At 41.3% G+C, this 14,069-nt stretch overlaps 3 protein-coding genes and 1 non-coding gene across 9 annotated transcripts in view; 2 read left to right on the top strand and 2 right to left on the bottom strand.

The window, feature by feature from the left end:
* The window catches only part of LOC110013798 (gastrula zinc finger protein XlCGF28.1), a 989,290-nt gene that overhangs the window by 58,739 nt on the left and 916,482 nt on the right, over positions 1-14,069 (top strand). The window contains exon 1 of one of the 5 annotated variants that reach the window (XM_023962629.1): positions 6,285-6,753. The exons of 3 other annotated variants lie outside the window; for them this stretch is intronic. In XM_023962629.1, the coding sequence (XP_023818397.1) occupies positions 6,609-6,753 (145 nt within the window). In that variant the 5' untranslated portion in view covers positions 6,285-6,608. Of the gene's footprint in view, positions 1-6,284; positions 6,754-14,069 lie in introns of those variants that run through there. One more of the 5 variants, XM_023962632.1, reaches the window with a different exon arrangement.
* Positions 1-14,069, bottom strand: part of LOC101169839 (NLR family CARD domain-containing protein 3) — a 1,010,604-nt gene that overhangs the window by 211,348 nt on the left and 785,187 nt on the right. The window lies entirely within an intron of this gene.
* Positions 1-14,069, top strand: part of LOC105355408 (NACHT, LRR and PYD domains-containing protein 12-like) — a 768,227-nt gene that overhangs the window by 282,726 nt on the left and 471,432 nt on the right. The gene's annotated exons all lie outside the window — the stretch shown is intronic.
* trnar-ucg lies at positions 5,696-5,768 on the bottom strand. Its single transcript has one exon. It is a non-coding gene; the product is annotated as a tRNA-Arg (tRNA).

Raw genomic sequence — 14,069 nt, 5'->3', positions numbered from 1 at the left:
TCGTTTACGACACTTTGGAAAATGCTGAGAGTTCCCACAAGAACCACGTATCGTCCTTTCTGTCCAAAAACCTCACAAACGTCCCAACAGAACACCACCGTCCTCTCAACACAAGCTAACACTGCTAGCCTGCTAACCGCCGAAGCAATGACTTATATCGCTAGAGGAGACATCACGTGGTTCCTCATGGGAGGAGAGCACCGCCATCTTGGTGAGGTCAAGTTACTACTGCAGTGCATGCATGTGAAACAGATATTTTGCATAATACCAGTTCATTGTGCGGGTTTCAACTACCAAAATCAGAGAAACGAGTCCAAAAGGAGAAAGGCAGAACATTTCACAGGTAAATACTATAATATTTTTATTTTAATGCTGCAGGGCTATTATCAACATGCTGCATGATTTACATATAATTTGCTGTCGACATAAATGTAAACTTTATTTTTGCTAAACCCGCAAACAGCATGCTAGGCTATTATAGTAATATAGATTTATACATTTCTGACTCAGTGACTGAACTTTTCTGAAGGTTTCCAATGGATTCAGACTGAAGGAAAAAGTGGGCCTTCGCTATCAAAAGAGTTAACCCAGATGGATCACTGTGGTTACCAACTAGCAATACAGTCTGGACATGTTCAAAACATTTTGGGGAAACACATTTTGTTGAGAGGCCAGACTGTTTGCTTGAAACCTGACACCATACCATCTGTGTTACACCAAATTGATCACTCACATGAATCAGTATAAATCTATTGTTTTACTTTGGTTTGTGTGTGTATGTGTGTTTTTATGGTAAATCTAAATCTATTGTTAACTTTTTGTTGACTTTTTATTATTATTATTATTATTATTATTATTATTGATTCATTCAATTTCTTAATCTGATTTGTTATTATTATTATTTATTGACTTATTATTGATTTATTATTATTTATTGACTTATTAGTTATTTGTCATTTTTGAATTGCTATTGATTTATTTATTGTTATTATTTATTGACGTATTGTTGATTTATTGTTATTTCTTCTTAATAATAATAATAATGGATTGGATTTATCTGCGCTTTTCAAGACACCCAAAGCGCTTGCATTGTGTCCATTATTCATTCACTCCCCATTATTCATTCACTCCTCATCCATACTTGGTGATGGTGAGCTACGGTTGTAGCCACAGCTGCCCTGGGGCAGACTGACAGAGGCGTGGCTGCCAGTTCGCGCCTACGGCCCCTCCGACCATCACCAGGATCATTCATACACATTCACACACCAGTGGAGCCACACTGGAGGCAAGGAGGGTGAAGTGTCTTGCCCAAGGACACAACGACATTTTGGCTGGTGGGAGCGGGGATCGAACCGCCAACCCTTCGATCATTGGACGACCCGCTCAACCACCTGAGCCACTGTCTTATTATTATTCATTGACTTACTATTGATTTATTATAATTATAATTTATTATTGACTTATTATGTAAATATTGTTATTATTTATTATTGTTTTTGACTTCCTATTGACTTATTGTTGGGCTTTTCTAAATAATTTAAATTACATGTCAAAGAGGTCTTAAACTTCTAAATTGTTTAGAAATTATTTTTAAACATTATTTGTAATACGATTTTTATTTGTAAGAAGTCCTGCAACTATGGATTTTTCATTAAAGGTTGAGCTTTTAAGGCTGACTGTCTTTTATTTAACAACAACAAATGATGTTGGTTGCTCCCATGGTCCTTGTCTGGCGGTGGGGCTCTTGGATGCCTGCATCAGCCGGGCTGCGACTGCCCGACTGCTACCCCTAGCTCTGGGGTGTGGGGTGCCGGGCCTCCTGACTTTGCTGGAGAATTCAATGTGATCAAGGTGCACTCTAAGAAGCACACATTCATTTAACCCCCCTGCCTATTCACTTTTGTACAAATATGGCATGGGGATTGTTTTTACCCTCCAATTCAAGAATATTGGCAATGCAAATCTCGTGTTTACATATCTGTGTGCATACGTCTTGTAAGATAAATCTTCCATCATTAATATACGAATATACTTCCAATCTGTAAATAGTTGTGTGCGGACTATTTGTTGATGTGTGAACTAAGTCACTCTTCTTTTTTTTTACCTTTGTTACGCCCATTTCTGGACTAGCGGTAACTAGAGGGGCACTACACAAAAATTAAATGTTTTGGCCACCAAATCTAAATGAACAAAAACACCAAATGAATGTCCCATACTAATAACAAATTTATTTACAAATTAATGAATAAAAACCAACAAGAACTTAAAAGTGAAGCAAAAGGCTTCCGGGGGATTCAAGGCCAAAATAACGAACAAAACTCCCACCTATCTAAGCCCAGGGGGGTATTCCAGAAAGCAGGTTATGCTAGCTCCCACGGTAAGTTTGAGGCTAAGGAAGTTGATAACCTCAACTTTAGGTTCCAGAAATGGAAGTATGTTTCAGGGTAGGTCAAGTTGCCATAGCAACTCATGCTCTGAACTTAACCTGGTCCGGAGCAGGTTTAGTTGAAGATTAGTTTGTTTTCAGAGAGGTGAAGCAGCATGGCGTGTCCATTTGAAGATGATTTAGTGGATGAAGAAGCTCAGATGAAACTTTTTCCACCATGAGAGGGTGATAAGACCACATATGGATGTTGGAAAGATAAACTTTTTTACTTTGATCTAACTTAATTATTTGCTTTAGTTAAGATAAATCATTGTTAAGTCAGTTTAAACATAACATGTAGTTTTCAGACAGTTATTTTACTTTTATTCAAATTAATTCAATCAAGTAGGTGTAACTTTGGTGCTGCTGTTAGATCTGCACCGCAAGGGATTGTGGGATACCATTCCCTTTGCCTGTCTGGACGGATTTGGGTTTAAGTGTGGCTTTGTGACAAAATGTGTTTAGTTGTTTAGCTGTTTTACAGTGTTTTGCCGAGTTATTTTGTCCTACTATGCTTGCGTCTCTGCACCATGAGTGAGAGTGAATGAGAGGATGATGAGTTTATTTAGCACCTCTACCTCTTATCACTACGGAGCCCGTGTCCTGACATTAAGATATAAAAATATATCTTGTTCCCACAGATTAATATCTTGTTCCCACAGGTTATTATGTCATTCGCATGAAATACTATTCCGTTCCCACAAGATACTATTGCGTTCCCTCAAAATACTATTCCGTTCCCTCGAAATGATTAACTCGTGCGAACGCAATACTTATGTCGTTCGAACGCAATAATTAATCCGTTCGAACGCAATAATTATTCACGCCATAAGTCATTCACGCGGATATGCTCTCTGTACGCCGGCAAAAGCCGCTTTCAGCGGTAACTTCCGTGTCTCTGTGACCCATATTCGTTCAAAAAAGGAACATTAAAAACAAAAATGATCACTTTATTACCGTCTCAATGAATATAAGAAAAATATCAAAAGATTTATGATAACTAGGCTGCTTTGTCATACGATAGCTCCTGCTAGGCTACTACTAGCTCCGCCGCAGAGCTCTCTGATCATGTATGCCGGCATTTGGGCAACTGGCTGGTCTGTTGTCAGACAGCTGATATTGTAGTTTAGGGTCGAATAGGAATAATAATATTCAGGACTTGTCTTTTATTAACTTTAGCAGTCAGTATCTTTACATTCGAAGGCTATTAGGCTCCATGCTAACTGACTAGCCGATCATTTCCTGTTATTAATTTACGTCATAGATTTACAGCAGATACCTTCACATTTCTCTCTGTGTGTGTCTCATTACATTGCATTGAAGACACGGAGGATGTTTAGAGAACAGATTTATTTATTTCAAAAAGCACAAAAGCATCCATCGTATTCACGTTCATTCACATGATGATCTGGTACGCCCTCAGTCATCTTGCTGCAAAAGCCGCTTCCTGCCGCTACTTCCGTGTCTCTGTGAGCATTCAATAGGGGTAAAAATAAAAGCAAGAATGGTCGATCTGTTATTTTCTCGATGAAAATCTGAAAAATATCATATTAAGCTGGATGCTTCGCCTAAAGCACTTACCTTTAGCTTGTAGCATAACAACAATAGCAGTACGTCCCGTTTCCCAGCGTGCTTTGCTGCCAATCACTGGCCAATCATTGGTCTTGTTGTTAGACCTTGGTCACAGGGACACGGTGATTGGCCAGTGATATATATATGTATGCGTCACAAGGAAAATGGAAATAAGATCAGAAACTCCTGCGATTACTTTGTCTGTTCTTTTCCTACAAGCAGAAACTCTTTCTTTTACTGATGATTCAGCCGTATTACTTTTTTGATGGACATATAATCTTCATACACCGTCATTAAAATCTCAGACTCCGTCTAGCCTAAGTGTAGCGTTCTCTTTTTTTCACCATGCGTTTCCATGGTGACTCCAGAAATCGGCGAAGCGCAATGTGTTGTTTCGGTGACAGAGACGAAATCATGTACATTTTGGCGTTGAAGTCGACACCATAAGCCGCGGTTACATGTGAGAAATATCTTGATAGGATCAATGGTCGGATTAGAATCCAACCGTGTACATGGTCACAGAAAAATGTTTTCAGAATATAACAAACGTTCACATGGGTCACACTTTCGGTCGGAATAAATCATTCGCACATGTGCAGTAGGGTTTGACAAACCGGAATGACTGAGGATATGACTTCCGCCGAGCGGCTATATACATATATATGTCAGCTCCGTAATATAAGAGACGATCTTCTAAACGTGCTTTTAATAATGTTACAATTATTATGAAGCGCCTGTTCGCTCATCATTTTAATTTTAATCCGTGTGGTCAACGCTTTTTCTGTTGAAGATCTGAGCCAGAAAGAAGCCGGAATTAGCAGTATGCTCACACGGGCTAACAACATTAGCTTTGGGTGGTGCTGCAATCTGCATCCTGGCTGCACGTAAACATGTAGGAATAACATCAGCCTTTATTTTGTCGGGACACGACTCAAAACACAAATCCACGTGATTGTTTGAACGTTTTCTAAGGACTGAGCGACATTTCTGCTTTGAAGCACACACCGCCACTGTGTGTGAGTGCTGACGGTCCAAGCTGTGCTCAGACACACACTTTTAGACCCGGTTCTGAGTTCAGTAGCTCGTACCCCTAGAGCTGCGGGACGGATCGCAGTCCTAAATCTCCCACACATACCGCTCATGTAACAAAGCACCCCTTCCCCCTTTCCCCTCAAACACAAAGCTGTAAATCCGCGCTCCGCCGGTCCACTTGACTATTTAAGTGGGGGAGCGGACTACTTCTTTTCTATTTTGTTTGTTACTTCTTTTGTTGAAGCCACTTCCCTCAGGTTATACTGGATCATTGCGGATGAGTCATTAGTTGGGAAATAAAATAAATAAAGTAATAAAGTAAAATAACGAATAGCAATTATATAGGAACGAAAAATTAAAAATACCCCCCCCCCCTTCACGACGATATTATCGTCCATCCCGATGGTTGACAGCAAACATCGTCAACGGCCAATTTAAGGGACATCTCCCAACCTTATTTGTTGTCATTTTCTTTTACTTTGCACTTCCATCCACTATTTGACATTTCTGACAGACTCATTACTATGGCCATTTTTTAGAACTGGATTTGTTGTTGGAGTTTTATGAATTTAATCAAACTGTGACGTAGAAGTGAATCACAAAGAATCATACCAGCACAGATTGCTTGCTTACTTCAAAAGAATTAATGTCTTTGATTTATGTCTCCAACCATGAAGGGACTTGAACCCTCAGTCTTCTGATCCGAAGTCAGACGCCTTGTCCATTAGGCCACATGGTCAGTGATGATGTCATAGTCCAGCTGCAGGTGGAGGACAGCATCATCCAGCTGAAGAAGAGGAGGAGCTTCTGCTGCCTCAAAGAGGAAGGTGGAGGAGGTGAGAGGCTGCACTGGAGCTTTAGACCAAACCCTGTGATGGACTCACAACATCTCCAGGCTGTTTCCAGCATCACTGTTTCATCTGAAGAAGCTCCAGGCTGAAAGCTGCAGCAGCTGCAAACATCTGATCATCATGATCGTCTGTCTACAGACTCTGATGCTCCAAACCATTATTTAAGACAAATTGATTTTTTAAACTTCTGTTTCTTCTTTTTTTTTCAGCTGCAGTTTAGTCATTTTAAACAATGTATCTCTATATAGAATAAATATTGTATTGTAAATACGGAATTGAGTCACAAACATTTGATTGGATTTTTGACAGAGTACGGTACATTATAACTGACGTTTAGTGTTAGTGTTGGAGGTGGAGGTTGATACTTCACACCGACTGGCGGCGCTAATGCACCATAAAGCTGTTTGCAAGACGCCAAAAACCACAGAAGAACAGCGCGAGGCGCTAGCAGCGTTAGCTTGTTAGCAGGCTAGCAGCGTTAGCTTGTGTTGAGAGGACGATTGTGTTTTGTTGGGACGTTTGTGAGGTTTTTGGACAGAAGGGACGATACGTGGTTCGTTTGGGAACTCTCAGCATTTTCCAAAGTGTCGTAAATGAATGAAGAAGTGTTGAACGGAAAGACAACGTGGATTGCTGTGATTGTGAGACTAGCAGATGATCGATCGGAGCTGCAGTGAAGAGGACGGCGGTGTTTGTGGGAGTTGGAGCTGAAGATCGGAGCAGGAACCATGTCTTCAGAACCTCAGGAAGGTTCTGTCAGAGAACAACTTTCTGCTGTTAAAGGAACCATTGTCCAGAACGAGGAGGAGCTCTGTCGTCCCCGCAGACTGCTGGATAGCAGCTGGAACCCGCAGCTTCAGCTACACATAGCAGGTTTGTTTACTGCATCCACCTGCAAATAGATCCATTAACGTCTTTGTTTCCCTCTTCAGAACTGGCATTTTAGCTAAAAACTGTACGGATGGATGGCTCCGATACTGTTCACCACTTTTGCTGCAACGGTAATGCTGGGTTGTGCTTGTGAGCGGCTGTAACTAGCGAGAGGGAAAGCACATAATATAGGTGGATGATGGGAAGTGCAGAGTGATGGAGTGAATGGTATCTGCATCCGTATCCTCAGGGAGAAACTCAGAGCCAATTTATCTTTTGTGCCTAATAGACATATGTATTCATAACAGAAAGATCCAGAAGATGCTCCTCGGATCAGGGAGTCCGCCATACACGTTTAACATGATTGCACATGCGCAGCTCGGCTGCAGAACCACAGATTGCTCTCATCAGCTCACCGTTGTGGGTACCGGATGTTCTCGGGGTCCTTCGGGGTCCTTCCAATGAGTTATATCACTAGAAGAGACATCACGTGGTTTCTCATGGGAGGAGAGCACCGCCATCTTGGTGAGGTCAAGTTTTGAAGACCAAACCACTTTTTATAACATTTAATAAAGAGCTCTGTTTTTACTTTCAATCACTTCATTATATGAAAAAGAAGAATGGCTTGAAATTGTTTTGTTCAGAAATACAAACTTCACGAGTACCCCTAACTTAACTAGTATTAGACTATTTAGATTTTTTCTATGTTCCGTTATATTACTTATGGTTTTATTTATTTGTGTGTTATGTTCATTGTTTCTTTTCCCCCCTCTATTCTTTATTTTCTATGTTAATATGTTATGTTTGGCAATGGTGACTGATCTTCGAAGCAATTTTCATTATATTGTTATTGTTCGTTGTTAACGTTAATGTCATTGTTAATGTATGATACCGCAATTGTCAATAAAGTTTTTAAAAAACTTAGCGACGTTAACTCATTGGTCGTGGCAACTTACAGCCAATCAAATAGTGTGACGTCATCATTGGTCGAAGGACCCCGAGAACATCCGGCAACCCGAGAACATCTGGTACCCACACCGTAAAGCACCTTTTATGAACACGTCCTATAAACCCAGTGTTTTTCAACCAGTGTGCCGCGGCACACTAGTGTGCCTTGGGATATTGTCCTCATTAACTGATCTAAAAACATTTTCCATCTCCAGGATATCAGCTCTTTTTTCATTCAAACAGGCCCTGATAAAACACTGAGTAGTTAGGAATGTGAAAGATCATAAAATACGTTTTTCTTTGTGTTTATTTGATTCTATTAAAGACACTTTGATAAGAATGACGGGACCGCGATTTACCCGTAGTTTTAACTATTTTGGGAAAAGTACCGCCCCTTTAACTGTCTCCACCAATCATTCTTGAAAGCTAAATCACATGCCATCAGTCTGACCAATCAGAAGTGGTTAAAGCAGGGGTAGGGAGCCTATGGCTCGCGAGCCATATATGGCTCTTTTGGTGGTCACATCTGGCTCGCAGACAAATGTTTAATTATAAAATCTTTTTTTCATTAGACCAGTCCTTCTCGAGCGCGATGCGATGCCAGAGGGGCACGCAGTGTTAGCGGTGCTTGGAGAAAAAATATCTACGCCAGCACTATCAGTTTACTATTATCTAGTTTGTTTCGAGTTTCGAGTTTGTAACAGCCTGAATCCTGTGAATTGCCGTCCCTGCAACTGCACGCTTGCGTCTCTGAGAAAGAGCGAGCAGTCGCAGGAACGGGATGTGAGGAAGAAAGGGGGGGGGGGGGTAGTGGGTACATTGTCATAAATTAAAACACAACCTGTCACTCACTGCAGCGTGAGTATGTGTTTGGCTCCACGTATGCATCTTTGTCACATCTAAAGAACATTCAGACCAACATACGATCACGTTTAACGGATGGAAGTCTCAGCGCCTGCATGAAGCTTAAACTCACCACGTATCAGCCAGACAAGACTATCAGCAAAACCACCATGCAGCACCAGAAGTCGCATTAATGCAAAGAAATACTCATCATTTATTAGCAACAGCATAACAATGTTATTAAAAAGAGTCCACAGACTTATTGTATTTTAAAAATGTCGAAATTACATCAAATGCACACATTTACTTGTATATTTCGTTTTAAACATATTGTAGCGGACTGAGTTTAACGTGGTGGCTGTTGGGTCGCGTTATAAGTTCCGGAGTTCAAGGAATGCATCATGCCGAGATCTTATTGGCCCTTAGTTTTGTCGCTCAGCCTGTCGTTGGGGAGTTTGGACCAATGGGGTTCAGCTATGGGCCGAATAAGGGAAATGGGAGGGAAGAAAAGGTTGGGAGAAGCGCTCTTGTCTCGACGGGAGAGATTGAGGAGTTAATGAATTAATTGTACGGCGTCTGTTGCAGGTCTACAGTAACCAGAATAAATAACCTCAAAAGAAGTTAAGTCTCCGTGCCTCAGTGTGGGAAAGGGACACTTCAATATTGAATGGCTCTTTCAAAATTACATCTAAAAATATGTGGCGTTTATGGCTCTCTCGGCCAAAAAGGTTCCCGACCCCTGGGTTAAAGTCTTCACTTCCTTGTTCCGATTCTGCTCATAAAGTCGCTTAATTCCAACAAAAATACCAGCTAAAGCTCGTCTTTAGCGGTGTAGCTTTCCACAGAATCCGGTGTCAGACCGTGGAACAAGTGAACAAAACAATGAAGCTCAGACAAATGATCTACGGCAGTTTTCACACGACATCTTCCATGATGCATTGGGTTAAAGTGACAATGAGTCTTCGTTGTTAAAAGTCTTGAAACCACAACGAACACACATCAGTTTTTAAGTCTCCTAACTTAACTTTTATTACATCTTTTAGAAAAAACAGCTGCAGCTTCCAGCTTTTTCTGCCACAATAATTATCCCAAAAATGCACATGAGATTGCGGAGGGGCTGTAGATCAATACAGACTATAGAGTTTCTTTATACTTTAAAATTTTGGATGCTGGTGTGCCGCAGGATTTTTGTCAAGGTTAAAGTGTGCCGTGGCTCAAAAAAGGTTGAAAAACACTGCTATAAACAAACATTCTCTAAATTTACCATAACACTGAAATCTTTATATCTTAACACCCCCACTCGAACTTAGCTCACTGCGTTACATTTTGATTCACTTTATCAGTTGAACATTAACAAATTAAAAACCAAACAAATTCTGGTAAAACCTTTATAATTTCAGCTTTGGTGCTGGCTTAGTCATCACATCAGCAGTCATTTTATCAGTTGGACAGTAGTTCAACAGAACTTTACCACTTGTCATGATCTCTCTGATGAAATGGTGTTTGCTGTCAGTGTGCTTGCACCTTTGACTGTTAACAGGATTTTTAGCAAGCGCTATGGTGCCTTGATGTGTCTTTGACTACTTTAGTCTTTGCATAGCTGCACCCATCTAGGCCAGTGAGTAACTTCTCTAAAAAAAAGACTTCTTGTGAAGCTGCTGTCTAGAGGTATGTATTCTGCTTCATATGTTGAGTGCCACTGTAGGCTGCCTTTTTGTTTTCCAAGAAATGAGCGAGCCTTTCTCACTCTGACTCACACAATATCTTGAAACACTGCACCTATCCTCTTTATTAGATGCCCAGTCAGTGTCACAATAAACCTGGAGGCCTAGCATACCTAAAGAGTTTTTGGCAAAGCATAATTCCTTTTTCAGAGTACCTTTAAGATTCCTGAGAACATGTTTAGCATTGTTCCAGTGGTAGGATCTCCCAATTGCCCAGAATCTGCTCACAATAAAACTCAGGTCCGGCCTAGTACAAGCTGACAAGTAGATTAGACGTCCTACTGCTTCTCTGTACTTTCTTACATCTGCCATCTTCTTGCCGTTGTCAGAATAGACCAGTTTCTGTTCACAAGACTTGGTTTGTAGTCTTCCATTCCAAACCTTTCTAAGATCTTATCATCGTCTCTGTGACATTTTGAATTGGTTTTTGCCTTAGATGAAAATCTAAAATACTTCCAGCTAGAATAAGGTCATCAACCCAAATCACAAGATTTACTTTCTCATTCTCCCTTTCCCTATACAGACAGTGATCAGCGGGGTTCTGTTCAAAACCATTTTCAGTCAAATGCTTGTGCAGTAATAAGTGCCAGTTTCAACCTGATTGTTGTTTCAACCAGTTTTGCACTGATTTTATCTTCATTTCGAAACGTTCTGGTTGTTCCACCAATATTTCACAGTCTATTGGAGCATGGAAATAGGCTGTCTTGACATTCATTTGGTGTTGGATTTAACTTGCCTATGGTGGTTTTTGCATCACTACTCTCACATCTGTCATGTCTGCAGTGGGTGAGAAAGTCTCACTGAAATCTGTCCGTTCTTTCTGGCTTTAGCCTTTAGCCACAAACCTTGCTTTATATCTATCCGCTCCGTTAGTGTCAGTTTTAAGAGTATAGACCCACCTTCCCCCCACTGCTTTGGTAGGGGTGAAAGTATTGTTGTCTATCGGTGACTTCATTTCTTCCTCCATAGCATACTTCCATTGCTCTGACTCTGCTGATGCTACTGCTTCCTGGTAGGTATTGGGGAGATCACATACTGCTCTGTAACAGAAATCTACACACATTTGGAGATTGTCATTACATTCAGTGTCAAAGTCTTGGAGATAAGCCGGTTTCTTTTTGGTTCGTGTTGGATTCTTTCTTTGAGCTGTCTCCCGGGGTTTCTCCACACAGGATTGTTCTGTCTCTTTTGAGAGAGTTTCAGGAACCTCTCAGTCAGTGTCAAGATTTTTACCTGTTTCTTTGTCCATCTCTGCTGGATCATCATCATTTGTATCTCTAGGACACATCCCATCAACACACTCCAAAAATGGCTCTGGTGTTTGTGTTTCTTGTTCACTTGTAGCCCTATTAATGAACTTTACCAGCATATGTTGGCCCTGACTGGCGAACTGTCCAGGGTTTCCTCAGCTTTCGCCTGCGTGTCGCCGTGATAGGCTTCAGGAGCCCCTTGACCCTGAAAGGGACAAAAAGATTAGATAATGAATTAATTAATACCAGCCTATGTTTCTGGACTTGATTCTCATTCGGGTAGGAGACTAGGTAAGCTGGGCTATACTTGTCATATCCAACAAAAACTCCTTAATTACTTTTTGACTCAAACTTCCCTTTTCTAGTTTGTAAGCCAAACATGTGGAGCCAGATTTATACATGTTAGCAATATTTGGTTGCTTTCCTGTTAACATCTCATACGCTGTTTTCTTTGTGCGTCTGCTGTAACACCTGCTCCTTATATAAGCTGCTGTCTGCATCGCATAGTTCCAGAACTTACCTGGCAACCCGCTTTCCATCAGTAAACATCTGCTCATTCCAAAAGGGTACGCCAGCCCCTTTCTGCTGTACCATTTTTATTAAGTGACTATGGCGCAGACTTCTTGTGTCTGATTGTGTTTTTGGTCATAAGTGCATGAAAATCTTGATTTGTAAATTCAGTCCCATTATCAGAACAAATGCACCTTATTTCACCGTATGGTGCTACATCAGCTATGAACTTTTCAGTTGCACAAACTGCATTACTTTTGCTTTAAGAAAGTATACAAAAATGGTACCCGTGTAGTCATCAGTAAAAGACTGTGCGTATCTGTACCCATCTAAACTAGTTTGCACAGGAACAGCTAGATCTGTATGTACTAGTTGTAGTGGTTTTTCAGCCTTTCTAGCTGGTTCCCTATTTTGTGTACCTTCTGTACACAGTCTGCATGGGTTCATCTGTTTATGTATATCCCCTTTTACTTCGATTCCTTTCACCACACCTTGCAACTTTCTCATATCTTCAAAATTGCAATGACCCATGATTTCATGCCAACCTTGAATATCGTGAACAGCTTTACATTTGTCATTGTCACCTTTCTTGAATGTGATGGTTGTCCCCCAATTTGTTGCCCTTGCCATCGAGAAGGTGTCATGGGGATACGTTGGCATGAAGAGGGCATCTCTAAGATACGCCCAGTGCTGCTGTCCAGTGCAGTTTACTCGGTTTATCAACGCTGTTCCTCTGTGCTGCGCTGTACCATTGACCTTTTTCCTTTTTACCTTTGTCCCGTCGGCTAGCTCCACTGTGTGCCTCTCTGGTTTAAAAGACTCGTCAAAGTCGGTGAATTTCCTGATGCCATTCACATGTGGGATGTAGCGCCTGCGTCGACCATGGTGCCCTTCATCTTCACTTTGCTTGCTGGTGTCTCTGCTTTGGCCTTGAAGAAGTGGTCTGTGCTTCCACTCATGATCTCCGTTACCTTCCGGACGTCTCATCTTGTCTCCTTTTCTTCTTACATGCTCTCTTTATGTGTGTTACTTTTGCAAAAGGTGCACCACAGCTTTTGGTTGCACTTTTTTGCTATTTGTCCTCTTTATTTCCACCTTTGTCCACCATCAGCCTCTTCTTCTTTTCTTTGGTAGGTGTGTCCTTTAGTTTTCGTCTGTTCTTGTTTTGTGTAGGTTTTCATCAAGCCGTCTTTTTATTCTGTCTTGCTCATTTTGCTGCCTCTTCATAGAACCTCAGCCTCCTTGATGTCTGTGAAGGTTACATTATCTTCATTCTGAGTTATGTGCATGGCAAGTGGATTAAATGAGTCGGGGGGTCCACCTAGGATCATGACAATGAGCAGTCCGTCACTCATATTTTCACTGGGGTCACGAAGAGCTGTGGTCGTGTTTCCCGCCCCTATAATGTAGCCTGTCATGCACTCATTTTCGGTCATCTTCTACCTCGTTAGCGTTGTGTAGAGGTTTATTATTCTGGGTTTACTCTTCCCCGAGTAGTGGTCTCTCAGAATCTTCAGAGCTTCTCTGCCTTTGTCCGAGCGACAAGCTCTTATCGTTATCAACCTTATTAGCTCCGCGTAGTGGTTCTTGCTTTGATCACTAGCTATTTGCTCCTCAGTCATAGGCTCATTAAGGATCGTTTCTTTGAGCTTCAAGCTGTGTAAATATCCGAAGAAAGGTTTATATTTTTCGTCTGAACCGTCAAATACTAACGGTGCTGTTTGAAGGCTTGCTGATCTGTTAGCCATGTTGCTAGTTTGCTCATTGCTTTCAGCGCCTTTTTTGGGCTCAGTTAACTCTTTTTTTAGCAAACTTCTGGTTAGCTCTCGCTTTCATTTCTCTAACCTTTCTTCGAACGGTAGCTTGAATACTTGGCAAGTTTCGTTCAGAAGCTTAAGGAATCCGCTTGATACTCGGCGTTCATTCATTCATCTCCGTACCGGTGAGACGTCCGCCTGAGCCCATAACCCGTAGAGGGATTAAGGGAACAGTATCTCCATCCGTACCCTCTTGGTGTGATGGAGCAATGCAGAGCCACTTTATC

Source organism: Oryzias latipes, chromosome 2, assembly GCF_002234675.1.
Source record: "Oryzias latipes chromosome 2, ASM223467v1".
NCBI lineage: Eukaryota > Metazoa > Chordata > Actinopteri > Beloniformes > Adrianichthyidae > Oryzias > Oryzias latipes.
This window is presented reverse-complemented; position numbering and strand designations above follow the sequence as displayed.